Source organism: Podarcis vaucheri, assembly GCF_965113315.1.
Source record: "Podarcis vaucheri genome assembly, chromosome: 8".
In the NCBI taxonomy this organism is placed as follows: domain Eukaryota; kingdom Metazoa; phylum Chordata; class Lepidosauria; order Squamata; family Lacertidae; genus Podarcis; species Podarcis vaucheri.
In genome coordinates, this window is record NC_138766.1 from 6726368 (window position 1) to 6741629 (window position 15262).

The 15262-nt window shown below is 41.8% G+C and overlaps 1 protein-coding gene across 1 annotated transcript; it reads left to right on the forward strand.

The window, feature by feature from the left end:
* Window positions 1-86: 86 nt before the first annotated feature.
* On the forward strand, window positions 87-13162 carry LOC309539780 (uncharacterized protein). The gene is made up of 4 exons (XM_082236118.1): window positions 87-4726; window positions 6322-6438; window positions 8599-8651; window positions 10315-13162. Exons 1-4 carry the CDS (start codon window positions 2293-2295, stop codon window positions 12760-12762), a joined length of 5052 nt encoding a protein of 1683 aa, XP_082092244.1. The 5' UTR covers window positions 87-2292; the 3' UTR covers window positions 12763-13162.
* The last annotated feature ends 2100 nt before the right edge of the window (window positions 13163-15262 follow it).

Consider the following 15262-nt stretch of genomic DNA (forward strand, 5'->3'; position numbering starts at 1 on the left):
TAATGTTAGGGTGCGGTAATTGCCATTTCACTGTGTCCAGTATTGAAAAATGGGTGGAGAGCAGTTTGGTTAAAGTGGAAAAGAAAGGTAAAGGTAAAAGACCCCTGGATGGTTAAGTCCAGTCAAAGGCGACTATGGGGTGCAGTGCTCATCTTGCTTCAGGCCAAAGCAGCCGGTATTTGTCCTCTGACAGCTTTCCAGATCATGTGGCCAGCATGTCTAAACTGCTTCTGGTGCAACAGGACACCGTGACAAGTTCCAGAGCACATGGAAATGCCGTTTTCATTTTCATCATGTATAATTTTTGCATCGTATGTGAGACTGCTACTGAACAGATTCATTATTCAGTTCCCAAAGAAATGGCAAACGGTTCCTTTGTGGGAAATATTGCAAAGGATTTTTGGTGGAGATGAATTGTTGCTTAGCCAAAACATGAGATCAGTTCTGTGATTTCCGTGGCAAATCAGAAATTTACTTATAAGCTTATTCCACCTTCTTAACAACCCTGAACTTGCATATCAGAATATAACTGATCTGCAGAAAGGACTTTATGATCTGAAAATAAAGACAATGTACGCACTTTTGTAGCCCAAGATAATCTTTAATAACCTTTAATAAAAACAATTAAAAAGTGAGCGAGAGAGAGAGAGAAAAAATCAGCTAGTTCTGGCCAGTGAGAGAAATGAACCAACTTAAGGATGTATATTCAAAACTGAAACAGGGAATTGCTGTCTATTTAGGGTTCACTGTGGTGGTGTGAAATTCCAGGCACTCTAGATGGCACCTTTGAGCTATATTGGAATATAGAACTATATCACAGGTACAAATAAAAAATGTGTTGTGTGAGGGGTGCTGGCATTACATTAGTTACCAGTTATCAATAAAGACCTTTTGGAATCATTATGAATTGCCACTTGAAATGGTCAGGTAAGTGCACTGCAGTTGTCAATCAGAAATCAGAACAGAGCAAGAACATAATACAAAAGCTGTTATAAAGGTCCAACCATGCTTCGAGAAAATTGTGCTGTTCCTGATCATGCTTAAAAAGAATATAGCACAACTCAAAAGAAGTAAAGAAAAGGGCAATGAAAACTATCAAGAAAGACAAGTCTTCCATATGAGGTAAGTTTAAAAGATTAATGCTGATCCTAAGCCACACTGCATACCGGCAGGGGAGCAAAGAAGTGGAAGCGCTATGGAGAGGCTATAGGGCATTTTTTCCCTTGTTCACACTGGGATCACCACACTCAATAGCCATTTCCAACCATTTTACACAATGCTAAAACAGATTCAATACACCAGCAAATAACAACAACATATGCAATAAGCTATGCAATACAGTACCAGATTTCATTCAGTTGTTGTTTTTAAATGTCACCTTTAATGTGTGTCTCGATGTTACATATAACAGAAATTTTGACGCCGAATTTTTTTAGAACATATGGAATGCAGATAAGGTTGCTGCACTCCCAGAATGACTGTGTGGAACTGTAATCCTGTTACCTGGATAACAGCTATACAAGTGGGACTTTGTTATATTTAGGAAATATAATAATTAGCACACTGATCATTAAAAGTGTATGTGAGATGTTTGGGTAGGTGGGAATCATCCATAAAATAATCCTGTCATAATATAAAGCACCATGCAAAATACCTAGGACACAGCATACCTATATAAAAAGCTACAGTTTACTGCAGTGTAATCCACATTTTTTTTGAATCAATAACTGAAATGTTTGGGTCATGCACCTGACTGCCCCATGTCCATTGCTTGCTATGGGGTGGGAGGAGAGAAGAAGACAATTATAATTTGTAAATCTCAACCAACATCACTAGCATATATGAGCATATATTGCAATAGGAACATGCTGTACAATTCTGCATTGTTATGGTAAGTAAAGCAAGATCCTCTGAGTTGTTTTACTTTGGAGCTTCTCCCAGGAGGATCATTTGCTTGGAATGATAGATATTCCTATATCAGAATGAAAGTACAAAAGGCATACACCCCATCTGAGGAATTATTGTAACATGATGGTGCAGTTTTTGGTTGAGACTCTGGGTGTCGCTGCTCCCTAACCAGGCAGAGAAATGCACTGAGAGATGCTGCCATCTCAGTGTTGCTGCTCCACCTAGAAAGAGAATGCAAGGGAACAGAAACAAAGAAGATCTAGGAAGATCTAGATCCATTGGATTTGCTATTTTATTTTATTTTATTTTATTTTATTTTATTTTTGCTAAGATATTGGACCATCCAGGTTTAAGGGACTGAAAGTAAGAAGATAACATCTGGAAATGGCTATTGCAACACATTTCTGTCTTAGGTTCTACAAGGAAACAGCGTTCATTTCCATCATATTTTTTTGCATTGCATGTGAGACTGCTGCTGAACAGATTCATTATTCAGTTCCTGAGGAAATGCCAAAAGGTTCCTTTGTGGGGAATATTGCAAAGGATCTTAGACTGGATATAAAGGATTTTTCACATTATGGAGTCAGCTTTGTTTGCAGAGGTAAGATGGAATATTTTGCTTTAAACAATAAGAATGGCCATTTATACATTAAGGAAAGACTGGACAGAGAGCAGACCTGTCCCCAGATACAAAGATGTCTCTTTAATTGTGAAGTTATTGTAGAAGATGCAATGAAGATTTATACAATTGAAGTAGAAATAATTGATGTCAACGACAATGCTCCAAGCTTCAAATCAGCTCAACTCCAGATAAAAATCAGTGAGATGACTGAAGGTGGGACACGATTCCGTCTGGAAGATGCCCAGGATCCAGATTTAGGGATGAATTCTGTCCAGAATTATAAACTCAGTGCAAACAAACACTTTTCTCTGGATGTGCAAACTGGATTGGATAGTGCAATATATGCAGAGATTGTACTGGAAACATCATTGGACCGAGAAGAACAAAATGTGCACGACCTTATTCTCACCGCCTTTGATGGAGGGGATCCACCCAAATCTGGCACAACCCAAATCCATATTATTGTCCTTGATGCAAATGACAATGCACCCATTTTTAGCCAACCTGTATACAAAGTGACCATTGCAGAAAATGTGCCCACAGGCTATGCAGTAGTCACAGTAAAAGCCACTGACCTGGATGAAGGAATCAACAGAGAAATAACATACTCCTTCAGAAAAATATCTGACAAAGCTTCTCAGAACTTCCACATAAACTCAGAGACAGGTGAAATTATTCTTGTGGGGAAGCTGGATTATGAAGAATCTACACTGTATGAAATAGAGATTCAGGCCATTGATGGGGGAGGACTATTTAATATATCAAAAGCTGTGATTTTTGTAAGTGATGTTAATGACAACGCACCTGAAATAGCTGTCAGGTCACTTGCCAATTCAGTTCCTGAGGATTCTGAAGCTGGAACTGCCATTGCCTTGATAAACGTGCACGATGATGATTCTGGAGAGAATGGGAAAGTCATATGTTCTATTCCTAGTAATATCCCTTTCCAATTAACAAAAGCAAATGCTAACTATTACACTATGGTCATTGCTAGACCGCTGGACAGGGAGCAAGTAGCAGCCTACAACATCACCATCACAGCCTCAGATCACGGGATGCCACCTCTTTCATCAACCACCTTAATCCTCCTTCAGGTTTTAGACAAGAATGACAATGCTCCATACTTTATGCAACCAGAATACACTTTTTACCTTGTAGAGAACAACCAGAGAGGGGACTCTATATTTTCTCTGAAAACAGAGGATCCAGACTGGGGGGAAAATTCAAAAACAACCTATTCCATCATTGAAAGTCAAATGTTTGATTTCTCACTCTCCTCCTACCTTTCCATTAATTCGGAAACAGGGGTTGGCTATGCCTTGAAAACCTTTGATTATGAAGAGTTTCGGGAGATTAAGTTCCATGTAAGGGCCCAGGATGGAGGTTCTCCACCACTCAGCTCCAACGTCTCAGTCACTCTCTTCATCCTGGACCAGAATGACAATGCTCCCCAAATCCTTTACCCTTCCCCTCCCACTGATGGTTCCACAGGGATAGAGCTGGCCCCTCGCTCCTCAGAGCCAGGCTACCTGGTCACTAAGGTGGTGGCCGTGGATGCGGACTCTGGCCAGAATGCCTGGCTCTCCTACCAGCTGATCAAGGCCACCGAGCCAGGGCTCTTCACTCTGGGGCTCCACACGGGAGAGATCAGGACGGCCCGCTTCTTTCTGGAGAAAGATGCCCTCAAGCAAAGCCTGGTGGTTTTAGTCAAGGACAATGGGCAGCCTCCAATGTCGGCATCAGTCACTGTCACTGTGGTCTTGGCAGACAGCATCCCTGACATGCTGACTGATCTGAGCAGCGTCCCAGTATCTGAAGACCCACAGTCAGATCTCACCTTCTACTTGGTGACTGCAGTGGCTTTTGTCTCCTGCTTGTTCCTCGCCTTCCTCCTTGTGTTACTGGCACTCAAACTTCGCAGGTGGAAAAATTCTCAGCTATGTGACAATGGAAGTGTGCATTTTGATGGTGCTCCCATCTCTCAATTTGTGGGGATTGATGGAGTCCGGGCATTTCTTCAGTCTTATTGCCATGAGGTTTCACTGACTTCAGGCTCTCGGAAAAGTCAGATTTTTTTTCCAATCGGAAGCTGTACCAATACTCTGACACCACAACAGGCTCCTGATAAGCCAGGCCCTGTGTTACTCATAGGTGATTCTAACACAGGTACGGAGGAGGCAGCAACCCATCAGGTGAGTAAATAAATTTCAATACTTTGGCCCTCATTATTCAATAGGTTCTATTTTATGAAATTTAAAAGAATTTCTAAAATAACAAATCCTGGAAAAATCTGTTTATGCTTTCTGTAATAAAGATGTAAAGAGAGATGGTGTTTCTTTAAATGATGAAGGACTTACTTTATTGATTCTAATAAATAATGTATTTTGATCTATGTTATATTTTAAACAATTTTTCTAAGGATAACGGAAAGCTGGATCAGATTTTGTTTTGAAAGGAAACTTGTGTACTCTTCCTAAAGACCTTTATTGTGCGTAACTTATATTGAAATCCACCTTCTGACCAGGTTAGAAACAGTCACAGGAAGGCCAATATTCTTTGTTCTATCACAGAAGTGTTTAGGAGGCTGGCAATGATCCTTGGCTTTTCCACTTGCCTGCTACAATGCAGGAGGTTGCTGGAGAGGGGAAAGGAGCAATACCAAGGTCTGGTCAGCTGCATACAATCTGAACTATATTTAAGGCAATAGACAGTAGACAATAGACATCCATCAGCACAGCTTTGTGACCTAGCATTTCTTTTTAACCTTTTATAATACGGTTGTCAGTGATGGATGGTCTGCAAGAACAGACATTTGTCTCTTTTCTGTGAAGCTACTCAGGTCTGTAGCCAAACCACTCAGTGATCCTACAGCAGAACGCTTGCCCACAGTTATCTTTTCAGCAGATAAGAGGGCGTGCAAGTGATAGAACAGCCTTCACATGAAGTTTTGTTTAGGAATGTACAACTTTTGCTACTGAAACTCAATAAAAGTTATTTTGGAGTTCCTTGAAACGGTTGGCTCATTGCAATGCAAGAAGATAATGTTATTATAATGATGTAGCCACCAATATCATGCAGTTTGGATTACTTCCACCATGAAAAGTTATAGCATGACTGAAAAAAGTGTGGAGAAGGACAATAACGATTTTCAGTGATGAAAATGCATCCTTATGAGGAGAGTTCAAATCATTCATGCATAGCTTCTTGGCAGCAGTGGACAGAGCATGGTGGGCAGCCTGACCTCCTGGCAGGTGAGTCGCTGCCCTTTACCATGAGGGGGCACTGCAGCAGTGAGGTTGGCACACTGCAGATGCAATCCAGAAAAAGAGCATGGTATTAAAATCAGTAAGTGTGTAAAACAGACATAAACTTGATTGATTTAATCTTTCTCTGGATTATGGTCCTGAGTTTAGAAGTACAGTTACTATAGTTCTAAAAAATCATTTTTGCTTTAATCTGTTCCTCCTTTTTAGTGGTCATGGTTCTATGGATTTCATAAGGTGAATCAAAACTGGTACATGCCTAGCTTCTGTATTTAGATTGCATAGCAGTAATTAATTTCATGATCTTAATCTATGTTAGCCTCAATGTTATACACGTGCACAAGAAGCTCCTTTGTTGGTACTTTTTGGTCTAATGATTTCCACATTGTTGTGTGACAGATGAATCTAAGAAAGCATTCACTGAAGGATTCTCCAGTGGTCCAACACTAAACAGCAATGAAGGTTCAAACACTCCCTTCATCAGGTCATATTAAATTACCCACATGAAAAGGCTATGTTAAAATTCAGATAGGATCCTGTACATGTTGAAATATAGAGCTGAGCTGAATGAGCTTTCAAAATTAACTTTTTACAATGGAAATCGGGACATTGTGGTGCTAAGGAGGACAAATGTTGAGAAATGGGGTAAGGAGCTTACTAGGGAAAGCAACAGCAGCAAATTCTCCCTCCCTTTTAGGCTGTGTACACAGCACACACTTAAAGCACATGGCTTTCCCCAAAGAATCCTGGGAACCATATTTTACCCCTCTCAGAGTTAAAATTCCCAGCATCCTTAACAACCTACAGTTCCTTGGATTCTGTGGGTGGGTGTGCATATGCAGCCAGTTTAGCTGGTTCTACAAGCAGTGGCAGCAATGGGACACAATGTTCCTACGTAATGCTTCAGTTATGTGACATTAAGAAGCCCTTCCAGAGGCCTTGTGTGCTCTGGTGAAGAATGTGGTGGTCCCTCACTGGCAGAGAACATCTGCTCAGCTGCTTCCACTTCCCATAGATTGGTGCCTCTAGATGCACAAAAGGCTTCAGTCATCTACCACAAGTTGGAAGGCCATGGAACCAGCCACAGAGGGGTATGTGTGGTGGTGCCAGCCTTGCATCCTTGTACTACTGTCTCAATAATGTACTTACTATTTACTATTATTGCTTGAAGCGAGCTTTGATGGCAAAGGAAACTGCATTACATGAATTCAGGCATATAATAATAATAATAATAATAATAATAAGTATTATTATTATTATTATTATTATTATTATTATTATTATTATTATTAATACCCCACCCATCTGGCTGGGCTTCCCCAGCCACTCTGGGAGGCTTCCAACAAAATATTAAAATGCTGTAATGCATCAAACATTAAAAACTTCCCTAAACAGGGCTGCCTTCTAAAAGTCTGGTAGTTGTTGTTCTCTTTGACATCTGGTGGGAGGGCATTCCACAGGGTTGGCACCACTACCGAGAAGGCCCTCTGCCCTCTGCATTCATTCAGTGTGGTATTGTCTACCACATTTAGTCTTCTAAATCTTTAGACTATCTATGGTCATATTCTTGAAAAGGTTTCCTTTAAAATGGAAAATAAACATGTGTCTTAACTGAACATTTCCCATAAATATTTTAGAACAAAATGTTAAGAGATGATTATTGAAAGCAAATGCTACTCATTTATGAAATTCCACTGTGCTTTTCTGTGCCAAAGAAATTTATTCAGGGCCTCTGGAAGGACTCACAGACCCTCCAAGTATCCCTATTTTCCAAGAACAGCTCCAGATTTACAGAAGCCATCCTGGTTTCTGATTTGATCCTGGAATGTTCCACTTTTCCTTAAAGGTAAAGGTAAAGGTACCCCTGCCCGAACGGGCCAGTCTTGACAGACTCTGGGGTTTGTGCGCCCATCTCACTCAAGAGGCCGGGGGCCAGCGCTGTCCGGAGACACTTCCGGGTCACGTGGCCAGCGTGACAAAGCTGCATCTGGCGAGCCAGCGCAGCACACGGAACGCCGTTTACCTTCCCGCTGGTAAGCGGTACCTATTTATCTACTTGCACCCGGGGGTGCTTTCGAACTGCTAGGTTGGCAGGCGCTGGGACCGAGCAGCGGGAGCGCACCCCGCCGCGGGGATTCGAACCGCCAACCTTTCGGTCGGCAAGCCCTAGGCGCTGAGGCTTTTACCCACAGCGCCACCCGCGTCCCACTTTTCCTTAGGATATTCCTATTTTCATCAGAGAAATGTTGGAGGGACATGGAATGGGATGGCCAAGGGGCTTTTTTTCAGCCAGAACTCACCAGAACTCAGTTCCAGCACCTCTCAGGTGGGCACCATTGCAAGAGAACAAGGGAGGCATTCATGGTGAGTTCCAGAACCTCTTTTTCTAGGAAAATGACACTGGACGTCCCTTTTTTCATCAGAGAAATGCTGGAGGTTATGGTCTCACAATCACAGCAAATACAGAGAAACATCAAATGATAAAAATGACGTGTACTAGGTTTTTACATAAACAGCACAATTTACATAAATGACACAAAATAAAAAAATAGTGCCACTCCTTCCTTGGTTGCCATCAGAGCCTTGGCCTGGCTACTGGCCACAATGGGAGGAAGACTGCCTCTGTCCACTGGCTTCAGCTCCACAGCCGCCTTCCCAAAAGGCTGTCAACACCAACAACTCAGGGAAATGAAAGGAACAAGTCCTTTATAAAGTAAAAGAAGCAAAGCAGTCAGGGAATTACACCTTTGGGAACTGTGTAGTTCGTTTTGAATTTTTAAATCAAACCTCAGTCCTGACCTGCAGTTAAGGGCTCAGGGCCTTACAGAGATGGCCAAACTTCATCCTCACTGGCTGAGGTAAGTGATCTCCCTTTCTTACAAAGGGATAACTGCCCATGATGGCGGCTGCTCCTAGCTTCAGCTCTCTTACAGGGCATGTGTATATCCTCCCTCCAGAAGTCTTAAAGGATGATTCACAAGCACAAATAAGTATAGATTTATTTGTATTGAAGCCTTATTGTAGTTCACCGATTGGGTCTGCGTTGCTCCGGGACAGGAGGAAGGAAGTCAAATGACACCGAGGTTGGTTCAAAGAAAGAGTTTATTCTGCTCTCCGGATAGCAGAAGGCACTTGCGTGATCAAGTCCACAGCAAGTCCAAAGAAATGACAGGTTTCATGCAGTTTATATATCCTCCAGGCACCCTTTCACTCCTCCCCTAGGAGCCCAACCACGTCGGCCTACGTACACAGGTTAACATCACATATGTTCCTGCTCTGGTACTCTCAACCATAAAAGGATCTTCCTTCCTGTACTTCTGACCATAAAAGGATCTTCCTCTTCCTACTCTTATCTGGGACGAGGTCACCATCTCCGGGAACACACTCTGGCGTTATTCCCAGACGTGGGTCTGCGCGTCTTTGTGGTCAGCACATAAGTTAAAGTTCTGACGTGTTTTCGTTGTTCCCCTGGGGAGCCAAGGCCATCCCTTCCCTGTCCTGATAAAGGACAGAACTGTTTATGCAGTTGTGTCCTTATTATGGTTTTGCTCAACAGTTCAAGTTTTACGCATTTAAAAGTGCTCTCTTTTGAAAGAACAAAATGGGGGGTTGAGTCAGTTTTTAAACTTACTACACAGAAACCCATTCCTTCAGTATAGCTTGGAACACAAACTTCTTCCTTCCACCATGGACATAACTATTTCTACACTGAAAGGGTTTAAGCATAACTAACTATATTTACATAGGCTAAGGAAGAAAAGACCCACATCTAATTCTACACATTTTAAAGTAACCTTTATTTCTTTGTAGCTAGGCTACAGACTGGGCAAATCTGATGGAAACATCAGATCAGTGACAAAAATTCTATACGCTTTAATAGATAGTAATTCCATCTGGTGAACTATGACAGAAGGATATTCTAATGTGGAGCATCAGAATAAATAGCTCTCAAGGCTCTGATGCCTGACTTTTGAAGATTGAAGCCAATGAATTAACACTGGTGTTCATGCATGGAATTTAGTCCTATTTTATTAAAATAAGTGAATAATCTCTTATACGCACTCTTTTATACAGAGTTGTCAATAAATGCATAAAACACCAGTCTATTTTTAAAAAAAATTGTAATAGCCAACAACAACCACCAGTACAAATTTATCTGAAGTCTAAATGTTTGATGTTGTTTCTTTAGGGCAATTTTTTACTTTTAAAAATTTATACTCGTGTTATGCCCATTCTTAAAGCAAAATAATTGTTTCATAATGGCAAAGACAGGACTACCAATGTAGGAAAAATAATCTCCAGTTTTCAGTTGAGCCTCTGAGTGTCGCTGTTTACTAATCTGGCACAGGAAGACAGATATTCAGCTAACCCAGCCACAGTATTCTTAAACACAGGCACAAAATATCTGATGCGACAAACTTGCACAGATATTGTAGGTACTGTTAAGAGAGACTTCTATTTTTTATTTTTTAAAAACCACTAATTTAAAACCCAGAAGCTCCTGAGTCCTAGAATTGATAGTGTTGCAAGATAATGGAAGAAAATCAGAGGCTGTGGATCTGCAAAGAAAGGGTCTTGCAATGCCTCATAATTGTGCTTGCTTGGAAGATAGTTTCTGGGAAGATTCATTATTCCATTCCTGAGGAGATGCAGAAAGGCTCTTTTGTGGGGAATATTGCAAAGGATCTAGGAGTGGATAGAAATCATCTTTCAGACCACGGACTACGGATTGTTACCAGGTCAGGTACGAGTCAGTATTTTGCTTTGAATTACAACAGTGGCCATTTACAAACCTCTCAGAGAATAGACAGAGAGGAAGTCTGTGGAAGGGCAGAAAGGTGTGTTTTAAGTTTTGATGTTATAGTTGAGAGCAAAATAGAGATCTATGGGGTTGAAGTGGAAATCATTGATATAAACGATAATGCTCCCCAGTTCTCATCGGGGAAACAGGAACTGAAAATCAGTGAGGCATCTACTGCCGGATCCTGGTTCCCTCTGCCTGAAGCTCAGGATCCAGACCTAGGGATAAATTCTATACAGACCTACCAACTCACAGGCAGCAGCCATTTTTCTCTGGAGGTGCAAGTTGAAGAAAATGGTGCCAAATCTGCTGTGCTGGTGTTGGGGAAAAATCTGGACCGGGAAGAGCAATCTGTTTTCAATCTGATCCTCACAGCTACTGATGGAGGCGATCCAGTCAGGTCCAGCACTGCTAACATCCAAGTCATTGTTTTAGATGCAAATGACAATGCACCTGTTTTCAGCAAACCAATCTATGAAATGAGCATCAAGGAGAACATTCTGAACGGGTCCAGCATTGCTACAGTTAGTGCTACTGATCTGGATGAAGGACAAAACGGAGAGATAAAATATTCATTCAAAAAAATCACAAAGAAGGATTCCAAAATGTTTATTTTAAACTCAACAACTGGTACAATTACCTTAATGGGAAACCTTGATTATGAGGAATCATCCTCATATGACTTTGAGGTGAAGGCTGAGGATGGAGGAGGGCTGAGTGACTGGTCAAAAGTTGTGATAATTGTTACGGATGTTAATGACAATGCACCTGAACTATCAATAACCTTTTTCATCAATACCATTTCTGAGAATTCACCAATAGGAACAGTTATTGCCCTTCTAAATGTACAAGATGAAGATTCAGGGGTCAATGGGGAGGTCACATGTTCAATTCCCAGTAAGCTCCCTTTCCAACTAAAACAGTCTTTTGATAACTTTTATAGTTTGGTGACACAAAGCAACCTTGACAGAGAGAACAAAGCAGACTACAACATCACTATCACAGCTACTGACCATGGAATTCCACCACTTTCTGTGTCAACTTTTATCCTACTTCAAATCCAAGACACAAATGACAACCCTCCTGTTTTTGCAGAACCATCTTACTTGGCTTATTTTACAGAGAACAATCCAAGAGGAGCTCAAGTATTTTCCTTAAAAGCAAACGATCCAGACTGGGAGGAAAATGCCAGAATAAGTTATTCCATCATTGAAGGGAACATGGACAAATTCCTTATTACCTCCTACCTCTCCATTAACTCTGAGACAGGGGTCATCTATGCTCTGAGTTCTTTTGACTATGAAGAGATCAGGGAGCTGAAGTTCCTGGTCAAGGCTCAGGACGGAGGTTCTCCACCACTCAGCTCCAACGTCTCAGTGACTCTCTTCATCCTGGACCAGAATGACAATGCTCCCCAAATCCTGTACCCCTCCCCTCCCACTGACGGCTCCACGGGGATAGAGCTGGCCCCTCGCTCCTCTGAGCCAGGCTACCTGGTCACTAAGGTGGTGGCCGTGGATGCGGACTCTGGCCAGAATGCCTGGCTCTCCTACCAGCTGATCAAGGCCACCGAGCCAGGGCTCTTCACTCTGGGGCTCCACACGGGAGAGATCAGGACAGCCCGATTCTTTCTGGAGAAAGATGCCCTCAAGCAAAGCCTCGTGGTTTTAGTCAAGGACAATGGGCAGCCTCCAATGTCGGCGTCAGTCACTGTCACTGTGGTCTTGGCTGACAGCATCCCTGACATGCTGACTGATCTGAGCAGTGTCCCAGTATCTGAAGACCCACAGTCAGATCTCACCTTCTACTTGGTGACTGCAGTGGCTTTTGTCTCCTGCTTGTTCCTCGCCTTCCTCCTTGTGTTACTGGCACTCAAACTTCGCAGGTGGAAAAATTCTCAGCTATCTGATAATGCAAGTTTGAATTTCAGTGGTGCACCAGTTTCACAGTTTGTGGGGATTGACGGAGTCCGGGCATTTCTTCAGTCTTATTGCCATGAGGTTTCACTGACTTCAGGCTCTCGGAAAAGTCAGATTCTTTTTCCAATTGGAAGTTGTACCAATACTCTGACACCACAACAGGCTCCTGATAAGCCAGGCCCTGTGTTACTCATAGGTGATTCTAACACAGGTACGGAGGAGGCAGCAACCCATCAGGTGAGCACATAAACGTCAAGATTTCCCATTTGATCTCCCAGTATTCTAAAATGTGTAGAAAACTTTCCTGAGTATAAAGATTTCCTGAATGCTGCTACTGCCATTGTTTAATGTATAACGATCTCTAGAACAGATAGGTTGTCTTTCTTACTCTATGTCTTGGTGGTATGTCTTGTAGTGCTGATGGCAGGTGAAGTCATCTTGCATATTCTGTAGTGCGTTTCTACCATGTGCACAATGAACTTTGCCTTTTGAAAACATTCCGTTTTTGACCTTCTGAATGCCTGTAGATGCAACGCTCCCTTTTTCTCAACAATTTTATGTGGGATTATAAATTGATGCTCCCCTTTTCATCAAATACAGGAGCTACATTCAGGCTTCAGTTCTTCGGCAACATGGTGCTGGTCAACGTAAATGCTATATTTATCTTGTGTTTGTTTTTTATTTGAAGAAGTTTGCATTACATCTATATCTATCATCTATCTATCTATCTATCTATCATCTATCTATCTATCTATCTATCTATCTATCTATCTATCTATCATCTATCATCATCTGTCATCTATCTATCATCTATCTATCTCTATCTATCATCTATCTATGAGAAAGAACACACATATATATGAAATAACATTAGTAAAACAAATAAGCAATAGCTCTATATCCAAAAATTGTTGTAACAGGGAACATAAAATGTGTAGTTTTTACTTTCATTAATTGTTAATGATATCCAGTGCTTTTTTCAGCTGGAGTGCGCTGGAGTGCAGTTCTGGCACCTCTCAGGTGGGCGCCATTGTGGGTTGGCACTCCCCCCCCCCACTTCATGCCTTTACATATTTCTGAGAAGCACCCAAACTAACATTTCAAGTCAAAATGGAAGCTCCCCAGTGTGTCTACACTTTTTAAAGATCTATGATTCCAGCCAGCTCCTAGCCGCTCTTAGCCATGATTGGTCAAGGTTAGGACTTAACTACAGGACTAATTCGTACTTCCTTTTCTTCAATCCGTCTGCTGTGTAGCGGCAGTGGGCTTTAAGCTGTCCCGCCAGCCTTCTACCATTGCATGAGTGTGCGTTTGTGCAAGGGCCCTTCTGAGCTGTCCTAGCCATCCTCCTGTATCTAAGAGAGCAAGGGAGGCGGGGGCACATTTATCTTTAATCCTATCCATATTCTGTATCTAACACTAAGGCTAAATCCTGGGACATTTGGTACTAGATTTGGGAATATGGAGCATAAATACTATTATAGACTAATGGCATTGTTATCTCATTGTCTAAACTAATACTATCCTTCAGGCAAATAAAGGTATAGTGAAAAAATCTAGATATAATACTACTACTGCTGCTGCTACTACTACTAATATATTATTTATACCCCGCCCATCTGACTGGCTTTCCCCAGCCACTCTGGGTGGCTCCCAACTGAATATTAAAAACACAATACAGCATCAAACATTAAAAACTTCCCTAGAAAGAGCTGCCTTCAGATGTCTTTTAAAAGTAAGATAGTCGCTTATTGCCTTGACATCTGATGGGAGGGCGTTCCACAGGGCAGGGGCCACTACCAAGAAGGCCCTCTGCCTGGTTCCCTGTAACTTGGCTTCTCGCAGTGAGGGAACCGCCAGAAGGCCCTTGGCGCTGGACCTCAGTGTTCAGGCAGAATGATGGGGGTGGAGACGAAGTTCCAAAATTATGGGTCAGACTACACATCTGGTAAAGAAAATGAAATAATAACTAAATCCTACCCCCTGGAAACAAAGGAGAATTAATTATATATATTTTAAAATATTTCTTTTAATTTCAGTGAGTTATTAAAGACAGTTACCAACCCTCTCACACAAGCAAAATTAATAAGAATTCAGAAACCTGGTCCTAATGAACTCCATGTTGATTTGGTAAAGTTGCATTACAGAATGTGTAACCAGAGTTCTCTTTCCCTTCTCCCCTGACAGTTCTACTTCAATACTTAAATAATACACAAATTTAATTAATTTTGGGGCGGGGAAGAGAAGCAGGAATTAAAAGTAATACAATGAAACAGATTCAGGCCAAAGGTGGGCAAGCAGTATCAAGAATACTAAAATATTATACAGTGGTACCTCGGGTTACATACGCTTCAGGTTACATAAGCTTCAGGTTACAGACTCCGCTAACCCAGAAAGTGTGCTTCAGGTTAAGAACTTTGCTTCAGGATGAGAACAGAAATCGTGCTCTGGCGGCGCGGCAGCAGCAGGAGGCCCCATTAGCTAAAGTGGTGCTTCAGGTTAAGAACGGTTTCAGGTTAAGTATGGACCTCCGGCACGAATTAAGTACTTAACCCGAGGTACCACTGTAGATAGCTTGCATCACAACTTCTAGCTTTGACTAACTGGCTAAACATGGGGAAATGCTGTAAAACATAACATTTTCAGTGACAATGATTGTCAACATATCTTAGAAGAGCTTGAGACTCTTAACCTCAGGGCCATGGTCCCTTCCAGCTCTATGATTCTATGAATATTGGTACAGAGAAAC

Bases quoted from the DNA above. Each gene is read 5' to 3' on its own strand.
- LOC309539780 (XM_082236118.1), top strand. From the start codon at position 2,293: ATGGCTATTGCAACACATTTCTGTCTTAGGTTCTACAAGGAAACAGCG. The intron at 4,727-6,321 runs GTAAATAAATTT...GTTAAAATTCAG, and splicing joins GGCAGCAACCCATCAGGTGA to ATAGGATCCTGTACATGTTG. The intron at 8,652-10,314 runs GTAAGTGATCTC...TAGAATTGATAG, and splicing joins CTTCATCCTCACTGGCTGAG to TGTTGCAAGATAATGGAAGA.